The 11910-nt window shown below is 31.1% G+C and overlaps 1 protein-coding gene across 1 annotated transcript; it reads right to left on the bottom strand.

Moving 5' to 3' along the window:
- Positions 1 to 944: 944 nt before the first annotated feature.
- LOC108468764 (uncharacterized) lies at positions 945 to 2824 on the bottom strand. Its single transcript, XM_053018308.1, has 4 exons — positions 2449 to 2824; positions 2169 to 2349; positions 1715 to 1770; positions 945 to 1328 (listed from the first exon to the last, which is right to left on the bottom strand). Exons 1-4 carry the CDS (start codon positions 2563 to 2565, stop codon positions 1164 to 1166), a joined length of 519 nt encoding a protein of 172 aa, XP_052874268.1. The 5' UTR covers positions 2566 to 2824; the 3' UTR covers positions 945 to 1163.
- Positions 2825 to 11910: the final 9086 nt, after the last annotated feature.

Raw genomic sequence — 11910 nt, 5'->3', positions numbered from 1 at the left:
TAGGTCACTTAATTCTAACAAGTACTATATTGCAAATTCCAATAAGAAACAGGAAACCAACTTAAATGTTGCTTATCGAGGGTATTATCTATCTTGATAGACTAAATGCGTGATAATAGCACATAGTGAGAGGCAGGGGGAGTTTATTTATTTATTGTTATTATTCTTCTAGTAACGGGATAAAGTTGAAAGCGGTTTGAGGTAATTTTGGATGAAGCTATTGTAAAGCTTAATCTTGATTTCTTCTGAATGGGTGGAGGAGAGGATTTCAAGCTCGGAATCTGAGCCCCTGAAGTTATCAAGTACTCAAGCCTTTCATTGCCAGCTGCAGTGGTTGCTGATCATGTCAGTTTGTTTTGCAGCAGTTCAATTTATTTGGCAATAGTGACACATGATTCAGAGACGGCCACGTTTTGCATAAATCTAGGCTATTCAATTCTAGAAAGAGGAAGGGACAGAACAAGATTGCAGTGTTTCAATTCATACACCATTTTTATAGCGTTTGACATCCTTGTGTTTCAATGTCCCAATTTTCTTCAGGATGACTTGCTACATAACAATCTTTTAACTAGTTTGATGTTTCCATGGAGGGAATATATCAGTTGATGATTTCAAATAAGCAACCCATGTAACTGTTTCCTTTTTCATATAATGAACAACAACTCAATGCAAATGGCTACGGAATGTTTACGGCCTCATTCTTAACCAGTAGTTTACTACATAGACATCCTTACCCTGTGCCTGTTAAATCTGTGTTCTTCCTTTTTAGTACGTATAGTATAAAATATGAATTCAAATTTACATGTGTTAGAATTTTAAATAAGAAATATTTTTATTACAAGCTATTATCCATCAATGATCTTCACAGCAACATAGTTGGGGTAAAAATTTCGAAGTTCAAACTGCTGATTTTATCTACTAAGACAATAATGCCTTTTGCATAGTTGGAGAATGGTGTCTGAATTTTTAACATTTATCTTATTAATTACAGACCATGAAATAGCATTCAAAATAATAATAATAATAATAATAATAAAAGCCCCTTGGAACTGGTCTTTTGTGGTCTTTGGGGACGACGAACCATATTTCTATTATATCGGGATTTTATATAAAACTAGAAGATAAGAATAGCATTTTTGGATACGATTAATTAGAAAGAGAGCCTAATTTTTTAATTTTTCATTATGAATAGGTGGTTTCCGATGCGGTTGTGCGTAATCCATTACATCAATGTCCCCCACATTATCCTTTTCCTTGGAATCGAGAGCTTCGTCAGCCCCAGCATCTGAATTTCCCAACATCGACCTTGCTCTTACTCTCTTCCATCCCTACATAATATCACGTATAAAAAAAAAACAATGAATTTTCTCCAGGTTATGAACTTCTTTTTATCTCTTTCTAATTTTCCATGTCAAGAATCCGAAAAGACCAAACAACTTGAACTACTTCCTCTCAAATATTGTTTTGTTATTTTTCTTTTTTTCAAACTAATAATTTTTTTACTACAATTGCATGCAAAACAATACCCAAGCATGCACGTGAATACCATCTGATTTCTGTGTTCTGTCCTGACTTGCTGAAGAAGATGGGCCATTAGTAAGTACGTAGTCTTGGTCTTTTACCATAACCAGTACTGCACTTTAACAAACCTGAATCACTTACTGAATCTAGGTTCTAAAGATATGGTCTCTTTTTTTCTTTTTTCTTTTTTTACCTCGACTGTTTCCTTGCTTTGCAAATCAACCCGAGAGGAACTCATAATTCCATATTCTGCATGCGAATATCAGCAAAAATCCAGCACCGTCAATAATATTTACATGAAACATGGTGTCTGAGGAAGATTAAATCTTAGTTTTGTACATGTACATATGTAACTATATTTATATCCCAATGACTGATTAGGATCAGATAAAGTTGTTTGTGATATTCTTTAGTAATCTTTATCAACGAATTATTGAGGTTTATCATTATGCAACAGAACAACAGATTTCCTGAGCCAACCAAGTTGTAGAAGTGTTGAAGAATAATAAATGGTGTAAAGCTTGAAGAAAGTTCAAATTTAGTTTAAATAATGATATCTTTTTTGAATTATTTGCATGTATATTTCCTGTTGAAAAGGCACATAAATTCCAAATAAAAAAGAGAATAATAATTAGTTTGAATATAACCTGAAATTGCATTTTGAACAGCTTCTTTCGCCAGAAAAGAGTCCGAAATTGTTTGCTTCATAGTTTTTGCACCAATTATTCTCCTTCCATGTGGCCTAACTTCTTGTAATTCTGGTATTTGTAGCTTCTTTGAGATTGAAGGCCCCATCTCTAACTTATGGCCTTTCAACTTATTGGCATCCTGTATCAAATTAATTAATAACTTAGTTATTACTAGACCAAGATTTTAACATATAATTATTATAATCTATAAAGTCAATAATATCTTTTCTGCACTAACCTTGCTGGCAAGAAAATCGACATGATTGCCATTCTCTTCAGCAGAAAAACCAAGACGGTGAGCATTGCATGCATGCAAAGAAAAATAAAGGAGAAATAATATCGCAAGGGAAGACATGATTATGAAATTAGAGCTTAATTAGGTTCTGACGAGAAACAGAGAAGATTTAAAAAAAAAAAAAACGATATGCAGTTTGGGGATGCTACTGCAATGTTAAGTTTCTTTTCTTTTTCCAAGTATTTGTAATGATGGAAGCATCAAAGGAGCATTAAATGCAAGTTTTGTATTGAATTGAAATACGTTCTTTAAGAGAACATGCAGGTGTTCGGATGATGGATCCTGAAAACGAAATTGAAGATATTCGGGGGGGGCCTCCCTTTGTCGCTTACACTTGAGTTTTTAATCAAAATTTGGGGCCCTAAAGTAAAGAATTATAGAGCAATACGGACGAGACATATGTAAGGTCTCAAAGATATTAACAAGGGAAGCTGGGAGATTTTATAGAAATATATACACTGTACGCATGTATATAATTTTATTTTTTTATTAAACCAACCATCTGGTTTGTGTATGTTGGAATTGCAAATATATTTAATTGGCTAATGAAATTGGAGGGGAAAAGTATGAGTTTCTTTTTTTGTCGGGGGATAGGTGATGATAGGTTTGTTAAGTATTATGAAAACATGCAAAAATGGAAATTAAATATAATAGAATTTTTATAAAAAAAACTGAAAGAAGAAAAGATTTGGAATTAGGATAAAGAAGTAAAATAAGGCAGCTACAACAGTAAATCAAGGTCCTACCCATGTGTTTCTGCTAAGGAAGTCAACTTCTTGCCCCCTAATTTATATTATAGAATTATTACTGCTTTGATTATTTGCTTTTGTTTGACCGTTTCAGTTTTTTTTTTAATAGAAAAAAAAAATGGTTGCAAACGCTATAACTCGAGCCCTATTATTTAAGGACAGAACGACGAAAGCTAACTCTTTCATTCTTCTATGTTAATAAGAAATTGAATTGTTATTTAACCGGAGTCAATTAATATAAGAGAATTCCGAGATGGAGAATTTTGGTTGTTGAAATTAAGAAGGCAAAAATTAATATCAATTTACCATCGATTACGCTATTTAGGATTTTGTTTCAATCAATTCAACAAGTTTTATAAAAAAAAAAAAGGGAAAAGAGAAATTAATTGTGGTTGTGGGGGAGAAAACACATCTTTTTCCTTCAGGTTGAAAAGGTTCAAAGTTACCTCCACAATTTTTAAGTTTTTAGCGTGGGATCATCCAATAGTTTCAAGCTCTTTCTTCTATTTTTTAACCACAACTGTAGATTTAACATGGATCCCATGAAACCCCACTTTAGATGTTATTGTGCATTTCATAATACAATGTATCACAATATATACAAATTATATAGATAGAGATGACATTCATTTTATAATACCACATATTATATAATAAGTATATAAATTCCATAAACCATATTAATAGCTTTTTATGCATCTATTCATCCATAACACATACATCATGTTTGGTTGGGGGGCTTAAGAATAGATTTCAGCCCAATTCGGCGGGCCCACCACCAAACATTAGTTTGGTTGGCTGTAATGCTATTACAGCCAGAATCTATTCAGGGCGTATTACAGGGAAAATATTGAATAGCCATTCCGTTCCCTCACCACTGAATAGCCATTCGTTCCCATATGAAGTAAAAAGTTTTCCCCCTTTTCAATTTTTGCCCTCACCTCTAACAGAGAATGAAGCAACACTGGAACCATCATCTTCTCCCTCAGTTCACAGGTAACTTTCTTTTTTCCTCATCTCTATGTTTCCCTTTTTCCCTTTGATTGCAGAAAATACCTAGGTCAATCTATTCTTCGTTCCTTCTTTTTTTTTCTTCACCTTTTAAGCCAATAAAACCCTTTGGTTGCAGAGTTGCAACACTTTTTTTTTTTTTAGCTTTTTCACTGCATTTTTGATTTCCCCTATATGAACTTTTTGGTAGTTAGAGTCATCAAAAAAGAATCAAGAGATATCAGAATGGGGAAATCTGGGACTTTGAGCATGAAGTGGTGGTGGTAGCGTCGACGGTAATTCCACTCCCTCCCTCTGAATTTTTTTCTATTTATTGTTATTTTTAAGCTTAGGGTTCTCATCTTTATTTTTCTTAGTTGGAAGCCAAAGACAATAAACTTTTCATGCATTTAACAGAAATAGTTTCATATTCGAATAATTAAAGCACGAAGATTAACATTTGTGAAGAAAAAAAAAACAAAGGCAGTATTTTGTTTTTATTGGCAGCATGATTATGTGAAAATGCTGAAGTTGTCTCTTCATTAGAAACTTCTAAAGAACTAGTGAAAAAGAGGATTAGATAGTGCATGGAATGTATTTTGATATTTGATTGTGGTTACACGAATTATCATTCATTTGGGGATCATCTCTAGGAAGATCTTCCCAGCTTGTAAAAGCATGTGTGTGTTGTCCTGCTTTGAGGTCAAGATCTCGACAACCTGTTAAGCATTACAAGAAATTATTGTCTGAAATATTCCCCAAGTCTCCTGTAAGTATCTACTCTTTTCTTTTTCTTCTTTTTGGATTATACATTTTGGTTATAGTGGTTTTGGTGAAATTAGAGAGGAAATCTTTGTACATATTTGGGTTTTTGGTGATGGCTATTTAAGTTAGCTTGCTTTTGAGTACTTTAATTTTTAATATGGGGATATCAATAAGGAATATTCGATCCTGCAATATGCCAATAATGTTTGCTAGAGTTTTTCTTTTTGAATCGGCGCTAGATTGTTGTTGTGATTGTGGCTATTCAGTTGGTTACTCAAACTCACATGTGAGTGTTGGATACAAGTATGTGTCCTGTAAGGATATGTTCAATTTTGACACAAGTTTTTCATGTATTTGGAGATTCATATCCTACACTCATATTCATGCAAAATGAAGAATTAAGCTACATAGCTGCCTAGAGTTCTCGGCTTTGACTCTAATGCCATTTGAGTACTGTAATTTCACAAATAGAATAAAAATACACTCCTCTGTAGTTGGTTTTTATACTTTAAAAGAAAAAAAAGTTATTCTTTGATTGGATCTTGGAAGTAACTAGAGATTAAGCAAAATTGTTAGATGCAGTTAATTAGAAGTTCAGTTGGTGCATTTCTGAAGAGTCATTGTTCATTTTCTGTTAGTTCATGCCATTGTTTTAGATGTCAATTTTCTGTACATTACGTAAAGCGTGGCGTGGAAACATTAGATCAAGTTATGGCAGATGCACTTTCAAAATCTGGTTTTAATCAATCTGCAGCATACATTTCATGTCTTCTTTTTGCAATGGCATTTTAAGGATGCCTTTTTTTTCTTATTTCTAGAATGCTTACAAGTTATGACTCTTTTCGTGTACCAGAATACTGTGAGAAATATGTCAAGCCTAAAGATATTGTAGGAGCAGAAGAAGTGAAGTCAAGTGACGAAAAACTGAGTGAAGATGAATATGCTGCCTCGGATGATGATGAAATCGCCGGAAAATAGATCTTTAGGCACATATCCGGTATACTCACTACGAAAATTGTCTTCTGTTGTACATAATGTTCAGCTCCAGGAAAATTCGAACATGACAGAACCGGGGAATATTTGGAAAAATTCCTACTTACCCTTTTTTGTCATTACTTTCCATGGATGTTTGTGTAAATTGATCCATTGTTGTTCAATAATTCAAATATTTATCCACTACTGAGACTTTAAAAAGCAATTCTCCCATATGCTCCTACTCCTTATGTGCCTGCATCAATTATAATACCGTTTATTATGCTTTGTTAGTGTTCATTTATACATTGGTTGATCTAACTTTGGTGATGAATTATTTGGCTGCCAATGGAATTTATATCTCCCATATCTCCAACACTTTATGGTGGAATCCATTTTGCATGGCTTTTGATTTGGTCTACAAATTTTTGGTTGGCTAGGGTAGTCTCATAGAGAAGTTAAAACATGGGTTTGTTTGGTGTATAAATGTTTGATATTTTTCATATACATAAAAATGAGAATAATTATTGCTTTTGGATCAATATTTGTAATTTTGGCAACTCCGATCCTATGAGATTATGTTATGATTTTTATTAATTCATATTTTAATAAAAATTATATTAAGAATATTATTAAATTATATGTTTTTATTTTTATTTAATTATATTTAGTAATAATTATATTAAAATATGATTAAATTATTTACTATTTTAATAATAATCTTAGTAAAATTTAATAACAATAATTATGTACTTAAAAAATCATTAGGGTATTCTTATCATTTTAACTTTTTTCTTATACTATTACAACATCATTCTATTCAACCAAACACAAGACTACCATTACAGTTTTATTCCATTCCATTCAACCAAACAATTGAATTGCTGATTACAGTTCTATTCCATTACAACTCTATTCCGTTACAGCTCTATTCCATTACAGCGAACCAAACGCACCGATAGTGTATTTATTACAATGTTTCTTGAATTATTATTTTTTATGAATATATTTAGCTAAAAATTTTGCAAAGAGAAACCTAATAAATTGGAAAAGCTTAGAGAACGAAAAAGAGTACAATATTCATAAGAAACATTCCCTTAAGTATAACCAATCATATAATACTTTAGGACGACGAATTCCAATGTTACGTACATGCATTTTGAAAGTTAAAATTGGTATTGAGTATGGATTTGCAAATTTATCACCTTTACGTAGCTACTTTTAATGTGTGTAATGTGTTGCATTATGTTGTTGGCTTGTCAATTTTACAAGCAAATCACATGTTTCTCTAATATGTTAACTCATGTCCACGAATTGCTTTGTGGAAGTTCATATTTATGAATGGTTTGATAATAGTGGCAATAGTTTGTTTGCATATTGTTCTTAGATAGCAATATCAATACATATGAATACATAGTATGTTCATGATTGAGCTTTATAGGAATAAAAAAGATATCTTACATCAATATACGTCATCAATTCTAGTTTTGCTTCATTTTGGGAAGAAAAGAAAGAAAGTCCATATTTGATGTGCCAAGGAGATCACAAAGAACATGTTTCACTCAATTCCAATGTCATTGTGTTGATACTAAACTAAGCCTTGCAAGTAATTGATTACAAATGATATATTTGGTCTAGTGTAATTTTTCAGATACAAAAGTACTCATTTTACACAAAGAGACGATACTTTAAGATTGGAATTTATTTATCATCTTCTTGGTTATGAAATAGATCTCTTTTTACATAATGTAAAACACACTATTAAATTGTTACAAAGGCTTTTCTATATAAGTTGATTTATGAACAAGTATTGTGCTTGCTAAATATTTAATTTGAAATTCAAGCAAAGTTTTGTTTTCCCAAAATCTTTCATAATTCTTTTAGATAATTAAGCAGTCAAAGAGATATATTTTGAAGTTTTATTATGTTTTAGTCATCAACATAAATTGCAGCTATAGCTATCCTAAAAATTCACTCTCTTGATAAAAACAGAAAGATAAAACAATATTGCTTTCATATCATTTTTCAATATTCATTTGGACAATTGTACCACAAACATTGGGATTGCTTTAGTATGTCTAAGGATCTTTGAAGTTAAATGGAATACATTTGCTAAGGTTTCTAATTATCAGCATCAAACACCTTAAACCCTTTAAGGGTTATCATGTAGATGTCATTATCTAATGACCCATACAAGTAAGTCATTACATCGTTTATTTTTTCTAAACTGGGCAGAGAGTATCAGAATGCAATGAAGTGGATTATGAGATATCTTTGGGGCTCATCCAACTTAAACTTTGTTTCGGCAATGAGAAATTCATTCTAGTTGGATACACAAATCCTAATATGGTTAGAGATATTATTTTAAGAATATCATCTTTGGTTTACTTGATCCCTTTTGCAGGGGGAGTTGTGGCTTGACAATATAGATTGCAGAAATGTGTTGCATTGTCTATTACTGAGTTTAAGTTTATTACAATTGCCAAAGCTTGCAAGGAACAACTTTGGATAAAGAAATTTTTCCAAGAACTTATATTTGCTGAAGATAAGTATTACTTTGTGATAGAAGCGCTAATCATCATGGTAAGAATTTGACTTTTCATACTCGGTTTAAACATATCAATGTGAGGTATCAAAAGATACAAGAAGTTCTTGAGGCTAAGTTGTTAAAACTTGAGAAAATTCACACTGATAATAATGGTGCAGATATATTGACCCTCACATAGTGGGAGGGAGAGATTTGTTGGACTTTGGTTCCCACCATATGTAGGAATCCTAATTGTCCATATGACCTATCATATATAAGAGGGGGCATTAACTTTTTATTAAATTTTTAAGTGTGTATGTGACGCGCCACATAAGTCAAAGAAAAAAAGAGAAAAATTGGGAGAAAAAGACAGCTTTGTTCACCAAGTGCAATTTTGATAAACTATTTGATCAAGTTTTTATTTGATATCCATTTGAACTGTTTTTTGGGTAGTAGCTAGTAGACTTAGTGATCTCAATTATGTATGATGGGATTTCCATACGAGTATTGTAGCTTCTAGTTTTCATTTTCAAAGTTAGCCCTATTTGTGGTGATATTCTCCACTTTTCTCTTTATTTTATTTGAGATTACTTGTTGATAACATTATTGGAGTTGTATGCTTTTTATTGTGGCTTTGTTTTATGACCTCGTAGTAAGACTTTTGATTACATTGGAGCTTTGAGTGGATTTTCAAGTCTCGATGTTTTTGCCTTTTTCTTTAAAAGAGTTTTCCACATAAAAATGAGTCTCATTTTATTTTTCTTACTTGTGGTATTATGGTCAATTTGTGTTTATTGTTGATATATATTGTGCAATTAGGTTTGCCATAATTACCAGCTCATATTTATCAAGAGAGAAAGAACATCAAGTGTGTTTCTGCACTGTTGGATGAGTTGTGTTTCATCCCATCAATATGTTAGACATATTAATAAATATAAACTAATAAAAGTTAATGAATTAATGTAGATTTTATGTGATAGACATGGAGGATGACAAATCTTTGAGTTCTTCAGACATTTTGTTAGGAAGACCATTTCTTAGCACTACAAAAACCAAAATAGATGTCTGCAATGATGCACTCACTCTAGAGTTTAATGATGTAATAATTAATTTTAATGTTTATGATGCAATGAAACATCTCAGTGACGTGCCCAATGTTTGCAGTATAGATACTAGGTGTTCTTTAACTAAAAAAATCCTTTGACTTTAATGATAAAAATGAGTTCGATTTAGTATTTTGTAGGACTATCAACAAAGAAATTTGAAACCAACTTGAAGGAAGAAAAAATTATTTTTAAAAATTTACTAGACCTATTGTGCGAAACGGAGGCATTGAAGCCTCTAAAGTATTTTTGTTAAATATTTTTTACTAAGTTGCATACAAGATGGTTAAGCCCTTTTATAATTACTAAAATTTATTCTTATGTTGTAGTACAATTTCAAAGCATAGAGACAAGTAAAATATTTAAGGTTAATGGACAAAAGTTAAACCTTTTTATGGAGGATTCAATTACACAAGATAGAAGAAATTACCTTAGGATATTTAGATACATAAACAGAACTAATGGACAATATTGAGTCAACGACACTAAACAAATGTGCTTGTGGGAAGCAACCCACGAATAAGGCATTACAATGCCATATGTTTTGACCATTTCTTTCATTGTTTTAGTTTCTTTTATTTTAATCAATATTCTGGTCCTCCATTTATCTCAACGCTTTCAATCTAATGTGTCTTTCAAAAATGTCACTAAACACAACCCCATGACATTAGCAATCATGATAGTATCCTATCACCTAGCAGGTAGTATTCTTTATCATTCTTTACTTTTATTTTCGATAATTTTTGTAATTGTCATTACATTGGGGAACAATTTGAGATTAAGTGCAGGGAATTTAAATTAAATATGATAAATATATACTTTTTCCTATATTGAAATTGATTATTATGTTAATGAATTTTTTTTTTGTTTGAGCTTAGTCACACTCAAGTCTTAATTAGATCAATGAATCAGTTCTATGCTCTTCTCAACTTATAGTAGTCCAAAATTCACCTCATTATCACCTTAAACATCTAGACATTAGGTAAATAGCCTTTCACAATTAATCTTTGCAAAATATGCTTTAGGTTTACATAATTATATAAAACTAAATTGAGTGTGAATTAAATGTTCTATAATTGCTAGCCTTTACTAAACATTGTTTAGAAGCTCCATTTGCATGATTTGAGTTTTTCACATTCATAAAAAAATATTAAAAAAAGAGAATAAAAAAAGGAATCATACTCTATTAATTATTTAGATAATGAAATGTTTGGAATTTTGATCGATTTTAATAAATGGGATCAGGTGCTTGAGTTGTCACCTATTTTATCGTCAAAAGATAGAGTCTCATTCCAAGAATTTTATTTACTCTATTGATTATAATAATTATGAGTGGAATTAGTAGCCATCTAAAACCATGATTGATGTAGTAACTAGGGTTAAGTTCTTGGATTGTCATCTGCTTTCGTGTCAAAAGATCAAGCGTCAAAAAAAGAAAATGTGAAAAAATTACAATTTTGAATTTTTCATATTATGACGTCTTGACATGTTTGGTACAATGTTGAATTTATGGAGCTTAATAATGTTCAAGCTAGAGCAATTGTATACTTAAAGGGACTTGCAAATCATTGTATATATTATTAAGGAATTGGTTGGAAGATTATTATTTTAATTATGTCTTTTTGCTTAATTTGATTAAATATTGTGGACTTAAATTAGGTGACTTTAGCATGTTTTGAGTAATTAATATATGAGATACTTAAGGACAAGCATAAACTAAGTTGGGGAATTTATTAGCACGCATATTTGACATGTTTTGGATACTAATTCTAGTAAAATTGGGACATGAGTACTTATAATTCCAATAATTTGTACTGATTCTTTATAGATGCAATATACGTAGTAAGGATACTACGATTTGGAGCCAATTTGTGTGGTTGACACATGATGATAGGTGACCATGGCATAGGAGACAATATGAATTCAATTAATAATTGTGGAGATTAGTTTTAGATAAAGAATTGTTATGTATTTGGTAATTTAGGATTTTCCTTGAAGGACAAATATTATATTTAGTGGTTTTATCATTTCAGAATTTGTATTTTGTTTTACTATTATCATTTTAGAGAGGAAGGTAAGGATAGAACTCCTTTCTATAAATGAGGAATTCAACACCTCCCAAGTGATTGGAGTTGAGAATACTTTTTATTTGAGTTAATTTTATTATTTTGACAATTACAAAATTATGAGTGGCTAAATTTGATATCTTTTAATCAATGGTAGATAGAAATTTTGATTTTGTTTAGGATTGTAAGATTCAAGTGATCTTCATTCTTTCTTATTCAATTGGTATTTACAC

This window comes from Gossypium arboreum, chromosome 8, assembly GCF_025698485.1.
Source record: "Gossypium arboreum isolate Shixiya-1 chromosome 8, ASM2569848v2, whole genome shotgun sequence".
In the NCBI taxonomy this organism is placed as follows: Eukaryota; Viridiplantae; Streptophyta; class Magnoliopsida; order Malvales; family Malvaceae; genus Gossypium; species Gossypium arboreum.
The sequence above is the reverse complement of the archived record's forward strand: the minus strand, read 5'-3'. Positions and strand labels throughout refer to the sequence as shown.

Coding starts and splice junctions, on each gene's coding strand:
- LOC108468764 (XM_053018308.1), bottom strand. CDS start 2,565: ATGTCTTCCCTTGCGATATTATTTCTCCTTTATTTTTCTTTGCATGCA. Junction 2,350..2,448: donor TCGATTTTCTTGCCAGCAAG/GTTAGTGCAGAA, acceptor AATTTGATACAG/GATGCCAATAAGTTGAAAGG. Junction 1,771..2,168: donor TGTTCAAAATGCAATTTCAG/GTTATATTCAAA, acceptor ATTCGCATGCAG/AATATGGAATTATGAGTTCC.